Source organism: Tympanuchus pallidicinctus, unplaced genomic scaffold, assembly GCF_026119805.1.
Source record: "Tympanuchus pallidicinctus isolate F22 unplaced genomic scaffold, pur_lepc_1.0 scaffold17, whole genome shotgun sequence".
NCBI classification, from domain to species: Eukaryota; Metazoa; Chordata; class Aves; order Galliformes; family Phasianidae; genus Tympanuchus; species Tympanuchus pallidicinctus.
Genome location: NW_026294690.1, coordinates 7,777,951 through 7,801,637, shown reverse-complemented (window position 1 = coordinate 7,801,637; position 23,687 = coordinate 7,777,951). Strand labels below are relative to the sequence as shown.

General features: G+C 33.8%; 1 protein-coding gene across 6 annotated transcripts in view; it reads left to right on the top strand.

Moving 5' to 3' along the window:
• ERC2 (ELKS/RAB6-interacting/CAST family member 2) overlaps window positions 1-23,687 on the top strand; it is a 424,274-nt gene that overhangs the window by 285,894 nt on the left and 114,693 nt on the right. For all 6 annotated transcript variants that reach the window (XR_008205671.1, XR_008205672.1, XR_008205673.1 and 3 more), the window contains 2 exons: window positions 5,569-5,716; window positions 17,823-17,957. Coding sequence is in view for 3 of the 6 variants with exons in the window: in XM_052678735.1 (XP_052534695.1) it covers window positions 5,569-5,716; window positions 17,823-17,957 (283 nt within the window). In the remaining 3 variants the exon portion in view is untranslated. The remainder of the gene's footprint in view (window positions 1-5,568; window positions 5,717-17,822; window positions 17,958-23,687) is intronic.

The following is a 23,687-nucleotide window of genomic DNA, read 5'->3' as shown; positions in this document are numbered from 1 at the left end:
AACTTGATCATTTTGAAGTTTTGTAGTGTTCTTAAAATGGATGTAGAAATTTAAATGTAAAAGGTCTGTCTTTCTAGTCATAGGAAAGCTTGCAGGTACATGGTGTAAGCAGATAAAACATGGACATTAACTAAAAGGAATAGTGTCTTAAATAAGGCACAGCATAAATCCGCTTAAACCATTGAACTGTTGAATAATCAGGTTACTGGTAAGATAATGTTCTGGGGCAAGATCAACAATACCTGAATTGTTTCTAACAAACTTTTGCTCACACTTCCCCATCAGTTTCTTCCATTGCTTAATAGTATTAATAGTTACCTGTCATTGTCATTAGATGTTGGCTGTCATTCTACATGGTGTGGACATGGAAAAAATGTTCTATTTCACCCTGACGTAGCATTTTATGTTCTCTTTATCATGTTATAGCTCATAGACAATTTATTGTATTTCTGTCAATGTTTTCTTGTCAATTGTTTCTGAGTGTTTTTGTTGCTGTTCCCTGAACAGTCTTCACCTTTTTCTTGAATGTTATCCAGATTCAATATTTCAGCTGAGATTCTCCTAAAGTCACACAGATCAAAAGACTCACTTCTGTCTTGCAGTCTGTTTCTGTTTATACTTTCCAGTATGATGTTTGCCTTTTTCACAACAGATCATTAATAAGGAGTTACTCCTTAGTTTTACATACTGCTTCTTTGGTTTGTCATGACCTTTTAATTCTTGTCTTCTTGGCACTTCAAGGTCCTCCCAGTCTCAAATCTTTGTGAAATTCAAAAGGAAAATTTTCTAGTCCATCATCCATGCAGTTAATGAAAAAAATAGAGTGGGATTTCAGATAGTATGGGCTGTATTCCTGCTTGCTTGAGCTATTGTCTATTTCCTCTTCACTTTTATGTTTTAGTACAAAGCGGCATGACATATATTAATATATTTGCGCAACTTTCTTGGTACTTCTCACTGGAATCTTTAGTACATAAAGCCCAGGTCTCACTGCTGCAAATGTGACCATCAAGAGACTGCTATATTCACATTTTGTGAAGAAGACTAACTTGTGTTTGCTGTGAAGTAGAATTAAATCTGTCTTTGCCAACTGAGAAGTTTCATTCCTAGAGTTCAGCTTTTCTAAGGAAGAGCTGCCTCTTTCTTTCTTGTTGTGAACACCCATTTATAGTGGAGCATATTTAGATGAGGAATACTGGTAACTGTTTTATGTAAGTCAAAAGAAAATGTAAGGATTACTTATCAGTGTGGAGCAAATGCTGTTTGATTTAACATGTATTTTATAAAACTAAGAGTTTACCTAATTTTACCATGTTCAATAGGAGTGATTTTTCTTGGTATTAGAAGTACTACCCTGGTATTTGTATAACAGATTAGTTTGCCAGAAGGGAGATGAAAAACTGTGAATAGAAAAAAGGATTACTCTTTATAAATATTACTGTTAAAGAATGTCATTTAATTCTGTGCTTTAATAAATTATTCTAAAATGTATTTTATTACCATAATTTATTAAACAATAAGGAGACATTTTGGCTGGAAATACTGATAACATCTCTATAGTACCATATTGGGATAGTCATTTTATTTTTCTGACACTCTAGATAATTAGGAATTATAAATTATGCTTATACTCTTAAACATGCTAGCTGGAGAGTGTAAGAGACTGTATGTTGTTTTTGGTGCCAGTTCAGCTCCTGATTTTCAAAACTCCTGGCACAGAAATGAATGCTCATTTTCAATTTCTAGAAGTAAAATGGATGTGTATGACTCACCTGAGAGATTTAGGTGAAGACCTTGCCACCTGCTTGCATGTCTGAGTGAAACTTACTTCATGATTGTTATTGAGAATGTTGTTTTTACCTGCTGTTTTGCTGGCATCTGAGCCTTGCTCCTACAGGTCAGGTAATCACATTTCTTGCAAAAACAGTAATATTGATTTTTAGCAGAATCACTGGGTAGCTAAAGTAAATTTCTTCTGTTCATCAGATTTGATTTTTCCATAGGGAATTTCAAGGATAAGAATAGGTACCTTTCACAGGCGTGGATAGACCTGTGTGTGGTATCTAATAAAAGATATATGACAACGTAGAGATTCAGGTCTGTCCACACAGGCTGCTGCATAAATTCTTGCACCTCTTGATTTACTTTGTCCACTCCAGTAAGGCACTGTATTTTTTCAACCTATATCTTCCTTAGAGAAACTATAACTTTGGCGATATTCTAAGCCATACACAAGTAAAAGAGGCTGCCTCTGTTTTTTTAGATGCTCTGTCAGAACCTGTACCTCTATTTTGCATGTTAATAATGCAAAGCATTGGGTTTTCCTTCTGTATTAAAGTTAATTACTGAGGTTGTAGACAACCTTGTAGCCTATATATTGGTAGAGCATAACATTTCAGTACTACTTTGCTGAACTCTTGTTAACCCAGATGCCTGGTAAAATGCCTCTGGTTTATATATTTGAGATTATTACTGTTCAAATTATCCATGTTTATAAACACAGATAATGTGCCAACATGCTCCAGGAGATTGTGCAGGCAGGTGCAGATAGATGCAAGCTCCCTCTGCCTGTGATCTGAACATACTATATGTGAGCCAGTCTGGAAACCACTAGCCTGCTATGTGGCACTATGCCCAAGCTAAAATGCTGTGTGTCTTAGGTAAATGAGGCTTTACAGCTTCTGAACTGAAGCTGACTTGCATTCAGGAGGCTTCAAAATCATAGACTGTGTGTTTGCATTCACCTGCCCATCTATATGGATGTATTTATCATTCCATATTGCAGTTGAAGGACTTCATTACAAATCCCCATCCTTGTGTTCTTATACAGTTTTCACTAAACATTTTTAGATTTAAGACCTCCTAACTTCACTGACATTTGTTATAAAGATTAAAAAACAAAATGACCAATAGCATGAAATATTGGTAGCTGATTCAACTGTCTGTATGTGCTGGGGGTTGGATTCTGGTCTTTGGCTGTCTTGGTAGTGTATTACAGTAGAGCCATATGGCAGCAGATATTTCACGTGATTGTTAACCATCATTTTCTGGAAGTGTTTAGTATTTATTGGAATTGTTTGTTGTGACTATGCAATATTTTACCAATAGCTGTATACTGAAGGAATTGTTGTGTCAACCACATGGCAGTTGAGTAAAAAAAAAATTGTTAGGTTTCAATAAAATACTGACTTACAAAAATATTATAATATCTTTAGATTTGCTTTCACAACCCCTCTGTACCTTCAGCTGAAAAAGAGGACATTTATAGTTTCCAAAATCTTGTGTCCTTGAGGGTTGCAGAATTTTCAAAGTGAATTGCCTGCTCTTCTCCCCCATGGAATGCATGGAATTAACCTAAGCATAAATGAAAAACATTGAATTTCTGAGTTGTTTACTTATTTGCATCCTGAATGAGTTGGATTTGTGATGGTGATGTCAGTATACATCTTCAGATATTAATCAGGTATATCTTGAAACTGTTAATGATAACTAATTATAATTCGTTTGGAATAAACCAATTTATATTTTGCTATTTAGCAGAGGGTGCCTACTTTACAGCAATGATTACCATAAATGAAAGATTAGGACCATATCCTGCTTATTTTAATTTCAGACGGAGAAAATCTTTGTTTTATGTACCCTGAAAACAAAGAGAACAAACCTAAAAGCTGAGTCATCGTTATTCACGATTTTAATAAACACTGCTGTCAGATAAAAGTAGAAGAACTAACCTAACCTTATTTAATTTAGAAGAGTATTTTATGCAATAAAGCAATCTGCTGTTTCTTTGGCTTTAAAGTCACAGCATTCCTGTTGCCAACCCTTTCTGTCAGAAATGTTCTATTATCACCCTTAGCACTCCCAAAAGAACCTGCTTGGGGAGGCTGGGCACATTTCTAAAACAGAAAAACAGAGACTTGTATATAAAAGATAGTGCAGAAAGAAAAAAAGTTGAATTTGTGTTACATTTTTCTTTCCATTTAAGACAGATGCTAAGAAGAGGCTGTGTTTAGATTTTCTATGGTGCGTATATTCCCTACGTTCTGCAGTCTGAGAGAAATGATTTAATAGAGTAGTGGATCTGCTTTCTTTTATTTCAGTGCATTAAGAAGTTAAGATTTTAATGAAAGCTTTATTGAATTGACAAGTTATTTGAGCACAAAACATGAAAAATGTTGACAGTCTGGTATGAATTACTGTACAGCATCCTTTATGCATTATTTTGAGATCTATAGAAAGTAAAATACCTACATCTAACCCTACAGATACGTGACTCCTTAATGTATTTTTTTTCTTAATATCTGCTATTCAAAATGAGATCTTTTTATTTAAATTAAGACTGCTGAAGACTTATGACATCCTCTTTTAAACATCCTTTAAGCATGATTAGAGTAAAGAAGACAGAATAATAAATGACACTATTTAAGAGTATGAATAAAATGCAACTGTTTATCTAGAATTGATCCACATCTCCTAACTTTGAAAGTAAAATAAATGCATTGTTTTCCTTTGACTCCATCAGAAATATTGTCCTTTAAATATTTACATTAATACATTAGGAATTTTGAAATAAAAGTGAAATAGCTTTCTTGACATTGTTACTGGCAAGCAGAAGGATTGCAAGAATTCCAAACTTTTAGCTCACCTTGGATATATGAAGTTCATGAGCCATATTCTTACATTTATTAGCAGTTGGAACCTAAGGTTAATTTATGGCTCATTTAACCATGTTTATTTTGTAATGATTGATCTTATGTAGTTCTCAAAAAAGGCATAGACCATAACATATTCCAAAACTTATCAAGTATTATGTTCTCTTTCTTAGCTGATAAGTCATAGTCTGTCATCGAATGCACTGCAGAAAGTGAATATTTCATTTATTTAAGAAAACAAGGGACAGATAATGATATTACCAACATGAGCATTTCAGAGCATAAGAAATAATAAGATCTGTGCTTCCAAATGATGTGGTAGAACTTACTTTTCTCATGTGTCTTCACAAGCTACAGTGTGACCCTCCTGGCTTATATGTAATTCTATATGTCTCTGAGTGCTGTAATAGTAATAAATTCATAGGAAAACATCTGTGAAAATGTGTGGAAGATGTTCAGAGATTTTTCTACTGAGGCTTACAGGCTCCCAAATAAAAAAGACAACTTAAATTTTGTATCTCTTTGCTATTATGATTCGATCGTTCCAATTGGAATAGTTCACAACAGATTTATCTAGAATATTATCAAATTCAGGTAAGTAAATTTTAAAAAAAGCAAATACCGAAGATTTTTTAGATCAAAGTAATTGAAATAATTATTATTAGATGTCATGTCAGAATAAACAGAAACCCACTGAGATAAATGTGTTAAGTATTTAAATTATGAAAAAATGAATAAAGATAATTTATTTTTGCTGATAATTTATTTTATTATTTGATTGTACTTAACATTATTAATTCTACAAGGAGTTTTCAGAAATTATTTGACTATTTTCTTGTGGTTAAAAGGAGCATTTCATGTAGCATTTTTATTCTGTTTTATGGAGAATGTAACAATTGTTATTTTATTTTATCAGACAGGAAGCATTGCTTGCTGCAATTAGTGAAAAGGATGCAAACATTGCCTTGCTTGAACTGTCTGCTTCAAAGAAAAAGAAGACACAAGAGGAAGTAATGGCTCTTAAAAGAGAGAAGGACAGATTAGTACATCAGTTAAAGCAGCAGGTGGGGAGAAATTAATTTTCATACTTTTATGACAACTGAGAAGTGACATTATTTTCATTTGTACTGTTTTCTTCTGACACTGTATTGAAAGTTCTCAAACCAGGTCTGATATGTGACAGCAATTGTGATAAGTAGGAGATGTGAAATGTAAATGTTTCTGTGTTGCTCAAGATCTATCCACTCTGTTGACACATTCTAACCTTTTTGCTGTTTCGTTTTTTGCTTATCTGTTGTTGAATTATTGTTATGAGTTTATTTTTCAGAAGGCGCCAGGCTTTCTGCAAGGTTATCTGGAAATCATGATTATTCTTAAAATGCTCAAATGAGGTTTTTTGTTTGTTTGTTTGTTTGTTTAAACCATCAAGATATTATTACGATACACTCAAAACTTTCAGAACTTTGTTCTGCCAGAGTATGGCAACAGCAGAAAAGGATTGCCAGAGAGACATTGTGTATGTGATAACTTCAGCTAGAACTGCAATCAAATACTTCAAATACCTCCATTATTTATAGTGATAAAGATCTTCACTAATGCTATTTAACTAGATTAAATTAATGCCAAAATAATCTCTTTTATCTCAGACACTGAAAAAAAAAAAAAAAAAAGAAAGGAAAGAGACACCAGGAATAGGAATGTAGTTTAACTGGGTCACCACTTTATTACACTTCAGAATTATCTGATAGTAGGAGTTGTAGAGAACATTCATGCTTCCTTAATCCCTTTAGAGAGAAGCACTGTTAAGCCCCACAGGTTTCACATGTGCATCCAAGAGCAAGGCTTGTAAGTGCTACTTGTCCTTGTTATGATTGTTCTGTGGGAAAAAATGACAGATTTCATATTGCATGATATCTCCACTCCTCAGTTTCTCTGAGAGATGCGATTTCTTAATCTGTTTCTGAAGCACTTTTATCAAAGAGCTAGAACCTCAGTGATTGACCAACTGCAGCACTTTTTCTGTTCTAATTTTCTGGCCTTTTAGCAGTTCAAGCAGAGTGTAAATGATAAGGATTTTGATGTAATTTGTAACTCTTCTCACTGAAAAATGAAAAGAATAATCTTAAAAATGAAGTATGTTGCCTCTGTAGGAGAATGAGAATATGTGTTATTTACTTTAAATATGAAACTACAGGCATACACACATGAAAGACCAAAATATTATTGTGCTGATAAATTGAGCAGGCTTGTCGTAGGTTGTGGCTGCATGAGTTGAAGAATGATTTGTCATTTCTAGGCTGAAAGAAATGCATTGATTGTGACTTCTTTTTACAGGTTTCATCAGAATACATTTTGATAACCTCAGAAACTTTTTTGTATTGCAGTTGTCCACCTAAATTGCTGCTAGTGATACTGATCTCTGTGATGCAAACAACTTTGCATAAAATGTGCATATTTAATTGCAATGATTTAAGTACAATTTAGCAGCTGCAATCTTTCAGTAAAGCATCTATTGCTTAGTGTTTAAAATATATAGAAGTATAGTATGCATCCCCAGCAAAACAGAGTCGCTGGAATTGTTTTGATTCATATACCAAGTGCTGTATTTGGAGAGCCACAGAACTTTTTGGTAGGTTTAAAAGATCTCTCAGTAATACGGTATTAAACAAGATCACCACATGGGCTTGGCTGAGTGATTACACAGTGTTTCTAATCACCCTGGCCAAGATTCCTTTGGAGAATATTGAGACAGCTATTTTTAGAGAAATGTGTATAGTGATGCAATCCCTCATGAAACAATTAGCTTAAAGCCCATTTTTAGAACATCTCAAGAGATTTTTATAGGAGCATAATGCGCTGCTGTGTTATTGATTCATTCTGAACTTGGATACTGTAAGGAAATTTCCCAGTTGCCTCTTTTCACTTTTGGGATATAGAGCCAAAAATGTAAGTGGAGTTTGCCAAAATGCAAGGTCTTCTAACTCCTTGAAAGCATTTTATTTTTCTTCCCAAAACATGAAACTAGAAACCAGTCCAGCATTTGCAGGACTGCAGGTGTACAGAATACTCTGGCCAGAGGCAAAGTTGGTGTTTGGCAGAGTTCTCCAGTCTATTAGTTCATGACTACATTTCATCACATGAACATATTGCTAATGAAACAAAAACGGTGAGAAACAAACAAGGAATTTTAAAAATCTGTGTAACCACAGTTTCTCAACAAATTCCTTCTGTATGCAATACATCGGAGTATTTCTGACTAATTAACTTAAAAATATTTCAAAGAAAGCTTTCAAGAGCAAAGGAGGGAAATGGAATTGAAGCCAGCACGTTGTATTACGTATATTGTTCTGGTTAAGAACATTAGGAATAGAGCTAATGTGATATTGTGGTAGTGACATCAAGCACTTAGGAAATTGCAAGTCATATTTTCTCTTTTAGATAAATTGGTTCATATTCCTACATACCATCACTGTATTAGAATTTTTATTTTATCTATTTTTATTGTGTACCACTAGAAGAAATGTAGCGATTTCAATGTAGGCTAGATTTTTTTAAGATACAAACTTAGAAAGGGGAGAGCTGGATTTGCCCAGGGAGGCTGTGGAGTTCCCTTCTCTCGACATATCCAAGAACTTGTGCCTGGATGTTTTCATGTGCAACCTGCTGTAGAGAACCTGCTTTAGCAGGGCATTAGATTAGATGATCCCTGGAGGTCCCTTCCAACCCCTATGACTCTGTGATTCTGTAGAATTGCAAAAATTACAACAAAATGAACTTCTCTGACATTTAGATATCAGTATTACAAACAATGTAATTGCAGTTTCAAAAGTTCAGCTCTGATACTAAAGTTTCTTTGATACTAAAGTTTGTTACTAAAGTTTCTAAAGTTCTGGTGCTTAAAAATTATGGGGAAGTGTCTTTACAATCGTTTCCTGTTTTAATACACAAATAAATGAAAAAAAGCCTGAAGTAAAAACAAAACAAGCAACAAGCCACCAAGAACTCTACCTTCTCATGCTGTTTGTCTGCTTTTAGTGGGACCTGTCCTGAGATGTCCTCAGGCAGCTGCTGTTGCAGAGCTTTAATTATGCTTTTTAACCCACTTCTTTGTGTCTGCGTTCTTACATACTTCTGTGTAATTACTAGGTTTAGTAGTAGAACTCAGACAAATACTTAATTCACAGAACTTAAAAAGGCTTCAAATACATTAACTCTAAATGCAGGGACCACAACAGAGAAGGCAGGGGGACCATGTTCAAATCAGCACAACTTCAATCACAAGCGCAAGGAAAGTAGAAATTTACTCTTAGTACTCCAGATAAATGTCTGCTTGGCACTTGAAACTACTGCCTCTTCTTATGCTGCCAAGCATCTGATATCCCAGCTGGTGTTTGTGAGAAGGCTATTATCCTTCAGCTCATGAAGAGAGAGGCTTACTATGAGCCCTGACTTCTTACAGCATAAGTCACTTAAATCCTGTAATCTTGCAAAGCATCAGGTCTAATGGCTGTTAATATCATTTAAATAGTACTGTAATTAATAATAAATTTGAAATATATGTGGAGCTTTTATGCTCACAGTAAACACTAAATTATCAGATCCACGCTTTGTCAAGATATATATTGAAAACTGCTTTACATCTATTATTTTTTCTTAATTGTAAGCATCTTAGTTACTTCTAGGCAGATAAATAGATGGGATTTTTAGCTTTTTGTCTTTTCATGACTATTCATTTCTTTTATGCTACTCAGGCTTCATTTAGTCTAATACTTTATCTAGTATCCTTTATGTATCACATTACTTTACTTCACAGTGTGATACCATCAGAAAAATAATTAAAATTGTTAATCTTCCAACCTTCCCTGGCATTGCTTTTTGTAAAACCTAATTTTTTTTTAGGTTTTTTTTTTTTATTTTTTTTTTTAACCTTTTCTCCAGTTCCCAGTATTATTATTTTTTTTCTTAATTTCAGATACAGTATATTTTTAAATTTCTCTGATAACATTGCTGCACAAGAGTCAGAGCATCTAATTTGGCCAGCTTTTGTTGTTGTGTTTCATCTGGCAGGAAGGCTGGATTTCCTGAAATCTTGGAAAATTTTTTTTGTACTGTGAAATTAGAGAGTGCAGACAAGGTCTGAAGAACAAGTGTTCTGGCTAAACATACTTCACAGATGATAAGAACTGTAAGATTTTCACATTAAGCATCACACGACTTAGATTTAATATATAACTAGATGTAGATAGAAGAAAGTTTAAAAAAACAAAAAGTGCTTTCCTACCATAAGAACGTTAGTGTGTTCCTAACTTCATATGCAACAGTCATATCATGAATGAGGACAAAAAAATAGAAAAAGTCTTAAGAAGTGGCCACATTTTTCTCCAGTAAACCATAACACACACTTTTAACCTGCATGCATCCTGTCTCTAATGCTTTCCACAAGTCACACAATATAACAGGAGAATAAATACCATTTGAAATTTTAAGAGGGAAAAAAAATTAAAAGGAGGAGAAGAAAATAGCAAAATACAAAGTAGAAAATACAAAAAAAAAAAAAAAAGAAAAAAAAAGAAAAAAAAGGACAAATATAATTAAGAATAAGGGAGTAAGGATAGGTTATATTACAGAGATGTTATAAAAGAAAATGCCTAATTAAAACTCTCCGTAAAGCATAGCTCCACCCCATAGTGATGCATTCTAATACCAGTACGGTTATGATTATGGTAGTTTTCTAGCATCTGGAATTCTGAGTTACAACACTATAATGTTCTTCGTTATCCTTTTGTTACTGGTGTGTGCTTGCAAACGTATTCTTTGTAACTTACATTTTTTCTGTTGGCATTTTCTTAGTGTATAAGAACTCACGGCATAAGCAAGAAAAGAAAACCAAAAACGATCTTGAATTTAATACTATCAGATATTTGTAACAATTGAAGACAATTGAAGAAGTATAACTTATTTTATGTATAATTAACATTATGTTGCTAGCATTGTGTTGTTAGAAATGTTCTGAAATTAGTGTAATGTAGCAACAAGCCCTGGAATATTCATACAAATGGAAGTCCACTTCTTACATGCGGCTCTATATTGGCAAAATGTCCCTGAAAGCAATAGCCAATTAGCAGATCTTTTAATTTGTGGAACACATAAGTCCTCTGTAGGAAACATAGTGGGCAGATTTGCAGTTTAACTTACTGTGAAATCTCATAAGCAGGAAATTGTTATTTTTGATCTTTGAAAAATGCTTGATGAGTCTGAAGAGATGACTTAAGTGGAAACTTTCTGAAGAGTACAATAACAATAATTTAAAAAAAAAGTTGACTTAATCGGGCTGTAGAAATACAGGCTTTAAATGGCATCAAATTTTAATTTTCATTGTAATTCGTGACGGTTTAATTGTTCTTCAGTGTAGACAGTGTAACTTGATTGTTTTCAGAAGTTCTAATGATGATTACTTAGAAACTCAGCAGTTGTTTCTGAAAATCCCTCTGTAGCTTCTTTTCAACAATACTTCCTCTATTACACAACTGTTTCAGTACAAATTTGGAATATTTTTGATTATTTTAATGAAGAATGTGCAAAAATACTATTCTGTCATAAAAACTAATTTTATGTGGACAGCAATTACGTAAGTGACTAATTTAGCAAACATTTTGTTAACCCTCAGCTAATAGATTTCAGGCCTGAAGCACTGGATTCAGACTGAAAGAACAATTGCATTTGGTCATGCTTTCCTGTAGTCCAAGTTAATTCCACTGGGTTTATATAAGTTCTGGATAAACTAGGTGAAATATTTAGTCTTATATGTACTGTTTTTTTGATTCTTACATTTCAGATTTCAAAAAATAAAATAGAAAAATATATTGGTGTTTTCTGAAGTTGTATTAAGGAGAAAAAGCTCAAATTAAATTGTTTATTAGCAAAAATAGAATGAAACATCTAAAAATGTACATGTCAGAATGCTTTGTGGAAGTATAATTTTCAAATAGTGATATTACAGGAAACAGAGGTTTCAGAATGTTGAAGATGGCAAAGGCCATTGCAGAATCAATGCTTGAACTCAATTATCTTGTTTTTAAATTCATGCTTTAATAATTACATAGTAGGATCTTCCCAGGATAATTTGTAGACCTTATATATGGCCCCTTCTTGTATTACATGGGGAAAAAATTACTGTATTGAAAATGAATATTTGAGAAATGTTTCAAATTCCATTTAGTGAAGGGAGATTGAGTAGAAAATCCAAAGAAAAGTGAAAGCTATTGAATGGCATTACAACTATATCCCAGAGCAACAAATATTACTATTTTTCCTCATTTGAACCTCATTCATGAGAGTTTCATTGTTAACTTTATCCAGATGACACATCAAAGCATAGTTGCCTATTGCCACCTTGCTAAAATATTTTTTTAAAAGATGGTTTTAATATTATATTTTTACAGTTACATATTGTTGTTAAGCTATTGAGTCTGTTGCCAGTCAATCAAAGTCTTTCATTTTACTTCTGTAGACCCTTACTTAAACTCTACAGAATTTTAGAAGGACAAGAAATATCTGTCAGTTTTTGTACAGAGCTTGATCATAAATTTCTTAGTAAGAGGGTTAGAAATTCAGTTACACATACCATTCATGACCTTGACAGCTTAGCAAATACTGATACTGAATGATCAAAGACAACTGTTTTGAGCCCCACAGGTTAATATACCTGTGCACCTACATTTAAGCTACTTCTAATTCCTCTATCATTCCTTTTTTTTTTTTTTTTTCCAAAATATATGCAGCATTTATTGAACATAGAAATAAATTTAAAGCAAGCAAACAAACAAACAAAACCAACAACCCACACAAAACAAAACAAATTAAAAAAAAAAACAAAACCCTGAAGACATTATTCAGGCTAAATCTAATAAGGGTATACATTGCCTGTAGGAGATGCAGTTTATATTGTTGCATTTTACAAGTTTACTTTTATTTTCATTCCTTATATAAATCCTAATTAAAACTGGTTCCTTCTCGGGTGTGGGCCTGATGTTCACCTGGCATTTTCAAAAAAAAGGCTAATGATAATTCTGCTGTTAGAGATGTGCCTTTTCAGCATGTGATAAATGGTCAAAACAGGAAATTAAAAGTTGTAGCTTATCTATTTTAGTTTATCATTAACTTCAGGTAATGTTCCAAAACCAAACTGACACATGCTGAAAATGGCAGGGGAAAAAATAATTATGTTCCTTGCCTTTTAATTATTTTTGTATATGTGTTTTTATTATTATTTTTTAGATGTGTTCCATACAGGAAATGCATCCTAAACTGCTAGAGTTCACAGATCAAACCTGGCATACTAATTTATATTAAATTAGTTCAGATTTGCATCAAAGACAGAATTTAGGATTTTGTTGTCAACATCTGTGTTAGAATGCAATGCACATCCTTCAGCAGTGTAAAATGAAATGAAATAAGGGAGAGGTTTGGAAACCTCAGTCTCGAGAAAATGCTTGAAAATGCAGAGAGCCAGTCTCCCTCTGAAGTCAAATGGTCACCTGTTCAGTATTTCTCTGCAAGTTTGTGTATCACAGTGCTTCTAATTTCAGAAAATACAACCTATGCTACTACTCATCATTCTTTCAACCTCGAGTGAAACTGGTTTTAATATCTAGGAAAGAACTACAATTGTGAAATCGCCTAAGCAGTTGTGGGTCTGAAGTCTTTGCTATATTTCACTGGTAAAGAAATAATTCATACGTACATAAATTAGTATATAAAAATGTGTGTGTATACATAAGCACACATAAAAACGTAATATTTAGAAACCTAAAGCAATATGTTAATATGCTGGACAATAGAGCAAACTAAATGTATGTCTCTGAATTGTGATTACAGCGTGATCACTGAGATTGTTGAGGAAGACATTCAATTAAAAACAAACAAACAAAAAAAGCCCTTGAATTCCAAGAGGTCATTTCTATTCATGCTGCTGACTTAAACTTAATTCTTTGTTTGTACTGAAAGTAGCCCATATCTCCAATACAGATTGCAAAACAAATTTGCTGTCTTATGGAGGAAAAATTGTAATGAGCACAAGAGAAGATGTGGTGTGCAGTGAAGTTCTGAGAAGAATGGGCTCCACTGTAGGAAATTGATAGGCGTGAACTTATGTTGATTTGGCCATTTGTGATACACTCAGAGCAATTAGATTAGAAAATATTTACTATGGAAAGAAGGGTCAATGATTATCAAAAATGAAAACAAATAATGAAACTATTGGAAGATAGCCAAAATTTAGCAAATAAATATTCTCCAATATTCTGTTTGATAAAGTAATTGACAAAGGGGTTTCAGGAAATTGTAGTCATGCTCTGTATCAAAGGATTTGTAAATAAGAATGTAAGAAAGAATGATTTCTTAATTCACAGAATAAGACATAATTTGCAGTGATACGTATGGAAAGTACACAACACGTTGTGGTGTAGTTCGTGTAGAATAACAAATGGTGCAGATTAGATTTGACACAGCTTGAATGTGTGTACAGTTTTTATGAATTGCAAATTCCAAGTCTGAGTTTCCAAGCAACCCTGAAAAGTCATATTAAGGAATCTGTTTCAAAAGTAATGTGAGAAAAAATCTGGTATATCTTTGAACTTGGAATTTTCAAGTATGCTGAAGATGATGCAGGAAATCACAGTATTATCAAGTAAGCAGGTGGTACATTTCCCGGTCAGTCAGCACTGCAGTGATGACCTAATATGTTGATATAGGACTGTGATCAGGAGCAGTTACTGTCTGTCTGATGAGCCAATGTCCTAAAACACATAGTGAATAAAACCTCCTTTCTATGTGCTGGTGTGTGTGCTTATATGTATGCGTAGGGGTGTGAAGCCCTGCGGTCCTGAATGAGTTCCAGTGTCGTTAATTAATTTCTTCCTCAAATAAAAATATACCTGACATTTCATCACCTACTAACCATTAAAAGAATTAGCAAGGGAAGCAGATGGAAGTAATAGCACAGAGTTTTACTTAGAAGGACATGAAAGGGATTTTATTGTTACTCTTAATTTTCTGGATGCCTTCAGTTTTGTTCCTTCTCCAGAAATCCTCCTCATCGTCCCTAGAAATCCCAGTTGGAAAAGCTTGAAATCATATCATATTTTTTGCTGTTTAAGTAATAGGTAGCATATCTGGAAAACACAGTTTACTTTTGAAGTACTCTTTGCAGCCAAAGTAAAAAGAAACAAAATCTGAAAGTCATACCAGTTACCATTGAGAAGTACTAACAAATAGAAAGAAAAAGCTATGAAGAAAAAATATAGATTTAGCATCATTTTAAGAAACAAATAATAATAAAAAGTCATGTAAATGTATGCACAGTTTGATGAGTGTATGAGTTGAAAGCAAAATCAACTTTTCATTTTTCATTTTTCCATGTCGTATTTGATAAGCATTTTGCCTTCAGAGCAGAACAACTAAAGGAAGCCTACTGCAGCATTAACGCTTTCTTTGTGGATGCTTTACTGCAATCTGGCATCCAAAAGGAGGAAACATTAGAAGTGGTTTATTTATATTTCAGCACCAAATTAGAAAGATGACATCATTCATTTACAGTTCTTATCCCATGACACATCTAATCCCCAACACCTCATTACAAGGGACACTTTTAGGATTGCATATATCATCTTGTTTAACTTTTGCATTCTTTTATGGGATACAGTTGAAAGGTAGGAAATTTAGGGCTGTTCATTGATAAGAAAGTAAACTGATAAAATCTCAGAAGCTTCCCCAAAGAGGCAGAATATTACAGTGTTTACAGTAAGTGGGTTACTATTTATTAATTCTCTGTCTTTTCCACTATTGTTCAAAAGGACTTCCTCTTTAAATAGTAAGTCAAACAAGTTAATGGTGTTTCAGGTTGAGTTGGCCTTGTGGCAAAATCAGCAAATTCTCGACTAAAATTCTACAGGTCAGTGCTTTTGTCTTCTTAATTAGGATGGAAAAAATGGAATTATCCCAGCTGTGCAGAAAATTGTGTTTAAAAGTGTGAAATGATACCCCACAGAGTCTGTGCAATTCCTGTTCAAAGGAATCCACCTCTTGACTTATGGATGAAATCTATATTGTCAGAGGCAGGGAAGATGCCCACAGAAAAGGAGCTGCAGTGATGGTTAGAAAGCAACAAACACTGGTTTAAGCATATCCATATCCAAACTGTCAGTGTTCCTCTGGCTTGTTACTGTGTCTGCAGTAACATGAACTGAATGCTACTGCCCTCCTGAAATCTGTTTTTTACTGTTCCCCAATGGTCATCATGTGCATGTAATGAGAAGCATTACAATATTTCAAAACAAAATTAGTTGCAAAGAAGACATTTTAGGATTTTGTGTGATCCCAGTGGTTCATGGTTTTCCTCTAATTACATCTTTTTTGTAGTGCAAATATTTTGTAGTAAGAATATTTGGTTTTCTCTTCTTGCTTTTTTATTTTTCCCTTTTGTTTGTTTGTTTTGTTTGTTTTTCAAAATCTCTTTTCTACTTCAGCAAAACTAATTGAATTCAAGGAACTTAATTGAAATCTCAGTTTTTACATTTTCTATTAAAGTATATTTACCAGTGAAGTTTTCCTAGCAGAAATTTTGGTATAGGATTGTTCTCACAGGAGAATGTATTTACCTGAATTCTTGAAGACTAGTTACAAAATATTAGATATAAGCTGCTAGTTATCTCATGGACATTACCAGTTGGAATCCAATTAGGCCTGTTAGCCTAGGAATATACACAAATTAATGAGTGGTGTTTAAAATCACCTGTTAAATTTGGGAATGATCAGTTTGAGCAAAATCTTGGGGTAATGTGCTTTTCAGTGTTCCTCTGTATGTGTCCTGCCACCTTGGGGCACAAGTGGAACTGTGAATTTTTGCAATTGACTTCATACTCCTAAATTTAATGTCAACAGAAAAGTGTCTATTTCCAGTGTATTTCCAATTGTTTGTGCATGACCCACTCAAGTGGTTTCCATGTAGAGAATTGGCACAAAGTAAATAATGCTCTTTCAAGTGCATCTATTCCCAAACAAAATAATTATATCAGGGTTCAGATGAGGGTTTTTTTTTTTTTTTTTAATATGATATTGAATGTGTTTAGACTTCAATCTTTCCTTCAGCCATCTACATAGTACTAATTGTGTATACCTTGAATAGAATCTTCAGATTTTGACAGAGGTCCCTGAAAGCTCATGGCATTTTCTCCAGGGATTTATCAGTGCAGAAGTAAAACTTGATTAATGGTTAACAAGTTTTCCAGAGAAAAACTTGTTTCCAGCCTTCAGTCCTTCTAACAGAAAAAATAAGTGCTGTATACACTGATATTGGGCAATTAGGTAGAAAGATATTTTTGGTGCCATGAGCAAGGTTTGTGTTATTCTAGTCTATGTATGTTATGGTGTATAACAACTGTAATAATGATAAAGAGCAAGGATGTATCTTGTTATCACATGGTGACATGAGATTTTATAATCTGTATGAAGCAATAACTGAAGCATAGATGCTGTTTTCAAGACCTTTATCTAAGACTTACTTTCATTCTGTGATATGCGAAGTCCCATAATCACTATTTCCTCTAAGCAACTGTGTCTGTATCAACTAGACTTCAGATTCTTTTACCTTACTATTTAGCAGTGTGATCCTTGTTTACAAAAAAAAAAGAAAAAGAAAAATTAAGCTAAAATTTATTTTTAGCATAGTTGTTCACAATTATGTTGACTTGCCTTGATAGATAATTGTAAATACTTAAAGCATGCTTAATATTCCTGTTTGTGAGATTTTGGAAGTTAATTATTGAAACATAGTAATAAACTGGAAAATAGGCAACTCTTCTAAAATAGTAAATTTAGAAAACTTCAATGTCATCATTGACACCTGTCGAACATACCATCCTGAATCATGTCCTTTTCTGATTTCTTTGTTATTCTGTGTGAGTGAAAACTGAGACAGTTATATTCACATGCTTTGCTATCTTTCTCTATTTGTTTCCTTTTGTTTCTGAGCCAGCAATCCTGACTTCTATTGTTAGATCCTTGCAGCTACCACCAAAAAAAAGAGTGAACAAAGAGCTAGGATCTTGCCAAACACTGCTAATTAATAAGTTCCAGCATGTATTAAATTTTTTCATTGTCCCTCTTAAACAGACACAAAATAGAATGAAACTAATGGCAGATAACTATGATGATGACCATCACCACTACCACCACCATCACCACCATCACCATCACCGATCTCCTGGGAGGCCACAACACTCCAACCACAGACCCTCTCCAGATCAGGTCAGTCCCTTCTTTTCTATGCTTCACTTCTATAATTTTACAGTTTTGATATCTCAAGGTGAAACAAATATTCCACAAATAAAACAAGCAGTATTAGTGATGTGTTCTTTGAGCAGAAACTAGTAGGTGTGGCATTTGCTTCCAACTCAGAAAGAATCTCAGTGTTATGTCTGGGATCTTATATTTCTCTATCTTTTTAAAAACATTTCACAGATACTTTTTCAGCATTTCAGAATTCGACTTTTTAATTACAAAGACCTACTTAAATTGATTTCAAAAATATGCAATTTTTGGAGTTTTTGGGAGCTTATTTAAAGTAAATGGAGAAATAATTAGTACTTTAAAACTTATACAGTATTTCCATTTGGTATCTTGTAAACCACTAGTTCTAAGCTGTTCATGAAAATATTTTTTAATTATTTAAACAATAAAGCTATAAAATGACAGGTATAGATTAAAGGGAAGAGACACATTTTTCACTAGGCACAATAAAAAAAATTCCAGAATGTTGTATTGAAAAACTGCTCACGAATCACTCTTTTACTGTTAGTGGTCTTTAAGTCCTCTGTTTCAAGACTGTCCAAATAAGATGGTCTCAAAAGATTTATTAATTGAACATGCTAGCTTTGAAATTTTTCCATATAGAAAAAATAATATTCCTAAGTCCAACACTGGTTTGATTTTGTGAATTTCAATATTTGTTTATAAATAAGCACAAATTTTGTAAATCAAAACATTTATTTTGGAAATACATAACTCATTTGATTTTGTTGATATTTTGTAATGTTAATAATTTGAATGTTAAGGGAAAAGTAAAACACATTTATTAAAACAAATTCATTAACATAGTTTTAAAATGATAATATTTATACAATATTTGTTTGGAATTAAGAGGTAACAATGTTTAGTGGTTGATTAGGATTACTGCACTGTCCTTTATAATAGTTCAGTGTTGTTCTTCAGATAATGCTGCAGTTCCTTTGATAGGAAGAAATTTGCTAAGTGTCTAATGTGCAGGCTCAGTACTTTTTGTTTGGGATATCTGAGCGAAGGAGATGCTTTGGCCAAAAATTTTGTTGTTTTGATATTTTTGAAACAGTAAATAGCAGAGCTCTTCTTTCTGGAAAGCTTTAAGACCAGATCCACCAAAAATAATGCATCTGCTTAACTTTCATATTTATATATGGAAAAGAACACTTTAGTATTATTTCAGTTATTACCTATGGTAGGATAGTTAATAGATTTAATAACATGTTGTCATTATAAAGTATTGAAAGTAATGAAATTTCTTTGTTATTTATTTATCCCAGTGCATTATTTATATTTGCTTTGCTCTGTAGGCTTTCCTAATCATCACCTGATTGGTGATTTCTGTCTTAAGTCTGAAATAAATAATTTGAAATTCAGTAAAAAAAAAATAATTTAGAAGGGAGACTTCACCTGTACTGAGGCCGTATAATGGAAAAGAAAGAAAGAATCTGTATTTCAAACAGTATGAAGCAATGATGGAATACCACTGTAATGAAGTTACATCTAATTCTGGGTAATGCTGGAGGAGAAGCAGGAAGTAATTATTCTGCTCTCTCGAGCACTGGTGAGACTTCATCTGAAAAGCTGTATACAGTTTTGAACACCATGCTTTAAGAAAGATAGACAAATTGGAAACGGACAAAAGGAGAGCAGTAAGAATGATAGGAGTTTTAGAAAACATGACCTATGAGGAAAGCTTAAAGAACTGGATTTGTTTAGTCTAGAAAGTACTAAGAGCAAGTCATAAGTCTTCTAATATATAAAATGTTGTTGTAAAGAGGACGATGATCAATTGTGTTCCAGTGCCCATTGGAGAAAGAGTAGGAGTGGCAAAGTATACCAGGAGTAACTAGGTTATTTATTAAAAACAAACAAACATGAATAAATAAAAAATAAATTAAAAAAGAAAGAAAAGAACTACAAACAAACCAAACCAGACTTTTTTTTAGGTGTAAGTGTAGCAAATCTGTAAGTCAAAAGAAACATGAACGTTCTTTACTACAGATGTAGCAGAAAGTCCTTTCTTGCAGATTTTTAAGAACAGGTTACACAAATACCTGTTGCACATGATAGTTGATTTATTTCATCTTATATTTGTACACTGGTTGGATGAGGTTTTCTTCTGAGGTACTGCCATCCCTAAATTTCCCGACTCTTTGAGCAGTGGATTAACCTAGCTAATGTTTAATTGTAAAGTAAATAAATAGCAGTTCCACAGCAAAGTCCTTTCTGAAATAAACTTTTGGGAAGCAGCAAAGTCAATATGTGTTACTGAATTCAAGTCATTTCTTTAGCTTACATTTTTAAATCATGGATTTTAATTTTTTCTGTGTTGTATTATTTAGCATTCCAAACAGCACCTTTTTTTGTCCATCACTTTGATTGCCATGTGCCCTGCAAACTTCTGTTTTCCATTTAATAGTGTACTATGCACTATAATAAGAAAACATTTTTTATTTTATAAATAAACAAACAATCAAAAAAAAGGAAGTGGTGAATATTGTAACACAGAGGCCATTTTTGTGGATGTTGGGAAGGATTCTGAAATTTTCTTCAGGAATCTCAGAGAGTAAGAGATAATTTTGAAATAGTTTTCATATTTATGGATTATATTGGAATTTCTAATTTGTGTTGCTACATTTAAGTAAGAAAATACTCGCATGTTAGCATATATGCGTGTAAAAATATTTGCATATTCATTTTAGTACTTGTTAAAATGAGTAAGATATTTCACTCTTAGAGGTGTAAAGCACTGTGAATCTATACCTGTTTTAAAGATCTTGATGTACTACTTGTTTCTTGGAAGAAAAATACACAGGCATCCTACTTTTAATAGCTGTGGTGCTATTTGGTTCAGGTATTGATATTTTCCTTCAGTGGTCATGTTTTCATTATAATTTTTACTCAGTAACAATTGCTATGAAGGGAAAAATGTAAGTTGGAAAGCTTTTGCACCCATATTCACTTATTAATTTACCTGCAAGTTTTACATTTCTTGCTATCTCTGAAACATTTCTTATTGGCATGTATGACAGACCTCTAAGTCCAGAATGGTCTCCATATGAAAAAGTTGCATTTTTTTGCTATCACTTGTTCAGATTCATGAGAACTTTCCTATGTGGCCCTAGGTTCAAGTTATTGCTTGTGGACTACATAGTATAAAATATGCTTGATTATTTTAATCACAGCTGGCGCCTCTACTTAAAAAAAAACATTTGTGTGACAAGGATGTAGTTCAGTTATATACATTCACCAGATCAGGTGCCAAGTTCCCCATCTAGCCTGAATGTGAATACCTCCAGGGATGGGACATCCGCAACTTCTCTGGGGAAACTTGTTCCAGTGCCTCACAAACTTCTGAAGATTTCTTTCTGACATCTAACATAAATGTCACCTCTTTTTGTTTTAACTCTTCTGCTGTCACTATTGGGCCACACAAAAAAAAAGTCAATCTCCATCTTATTTATAAACTCCCTTTAAGTACTGGAATGCATCAAATGAGGTCTCCCCAGAGCTTTCTCTTCTTCAGGCTGAACAAGCCAAGCATCCTCTGTCTGTCTTCATAGAAGAGATTTTTCTGCCCACTGATCATCTTCACGGCTGCAAATAGGACCTGCTCCAACAGTTCCACATCTTTCTTGTGCTGGGAGCCCCAGACCTGGATGCAGTATTCCAGATGGGGCCTTGTAAGAGTGGAGTGGAAGGGGACAATCCCCTCCCTCGCCCTGCTTGCCACCTCTCTTTTGATGCAGTTCAGGAAGCTGTTGGCTTTCTAGGCTGCACGCACACACTGCTGCCTCATGTCCAGCTTTTCATCCACCAGAATTCTCAAGTCCTTCTTTTCTGGATTGCTCTCAGCGAGTTCTCCCATCTTTACCTATATCTATCTAGTATTGCCTGACTGAGATGATACACTTTGCACTCAGCCTTGCTGAATCTCAATATGTTCATGCTCACTTTTTGAGCTTGCCCAGGTCACTTTGGATGGCATGCCTTCTGTCATATCAACTGCACCACTGTAACACCAGTCCAGTGTTGTCTGCAAATCTACTCAAGTTGCACTTGATTGATCATTGGTCATTGGTAAAGATATTAAAGACAACTGGTCCCAAATTGGACCCCTGGGAGACATAACTTGTGACTGGCCTCCATGTGGACATAGACCCATTGACCACAACCCTCTGGCTGTGACTGTTCAACCAATTCCCCAAGCACTGAATACTCAACCATTCAAATCCATCTCTCTCCAATTTAGAGATTAAGATGTAATATGGGACTATGTCAAAGGTCTTGCAGAAATCTAGATAGATGTCATCACTTGCTCTTCCTTTGTCCACTGATGCCGACACTCCTTTGTAGAAGGCCTTCTAGGTACAGAGATAAGTCTCACTGGTCTTACATTCTCCTTGTCTTTCTTTCTATCCTCCTTAAAAAATGGGAGAATTTGATACAGCACCTACACAGTGGAAGACTAAAGATATGAGATTCAAAAAATTTTCATAATTGGAGACTTTATTGCCAATCCTAATGACAATAAGAGCTGTCAAATCTTCTTACTGCTCATAGATCTGGAGATTTTGAGATGCATAAAATGAAAAATGTTTTTCATTTCATAATGTTTCCTGAATTCCCAAACTGTAATTGAATCAAAATTGTATGTTTTGTTCCATAGTCACCAAGGCTACAAGTACATTTTAATTTTGTTTTATGATGAGAGATGATATTCTCATAAAAAAGACATGGATTTTGAGAAAAGATGAATATAATAGGGTGTACCATAAGGCTGGAGGAGTTGGCTCCTTTCCAGAAAGTTGGTGCTGCTCTCAAAAGGTATAACTGGGGATGGAATATCATATGGTTGTGCAAGCATATAGCATGTTCTTTTACATCTTTTATTCCATCTGGCTACATAGAGATTGTGTTCATATCTAAAACATTTTTGATGGCCCTTCTACGAGGCAGTAGTGTTTTAGAATTAGGTTATCTCCAATTCATCATCATGATTTTCATTACTCTGAAATCTCGCAAAGAAGTACAAAAAGAAAAGTCCTTCTCTTTAGGATAGTGATGAGTCAGAGTGTATCCCTGAAGTTTCCATTAATGCCTTTCTCCAGAAAGAAAGTCAACTTACTTCTATAGAACCATCTAGCTGACATCTTAGTATTGAATCCAGTTAGGTTTTTAAATATGATGGTAGTTTCATTAATTTGAGAGAAGAAATTTAATGCAGTAATGCATGAAAATTAACAGTGTAATGATGTAAAATAGTAGTATGCCACCAGAAGTAACTTCTTAAAGAAGACTATAGATTTTTGAAGAGTTATAGATTTGTGAAGTGGTGACTGATTTTGACAAGATATCAGCTGGAACTACTAAATATTCTTGGAGCTGCTGGAAGAAAATGTGGAAAACACCAAACAGTTCAGATGGGATTTTGTTAGAGCGGTATCACTTTGAAATCAGAGCCATAATATAGTCAAACAATTATTATTTTGGTATCTGGATCCTGATCTGCAAATTACCACATAGATCCATGTATAATTTTAAAGGAAAAGTAGTACATGCTACTTTGTGTATTTTGGCAGTTCTGGCCATTAGCATATTGCCTTATATTCTGTGGCAATACTGGAAAGCTGCCAACCTGAAACTCCTGAATAGGCCTCAAGAATGTTGAAACTGGGATTTGTCTTTAAAAAACAA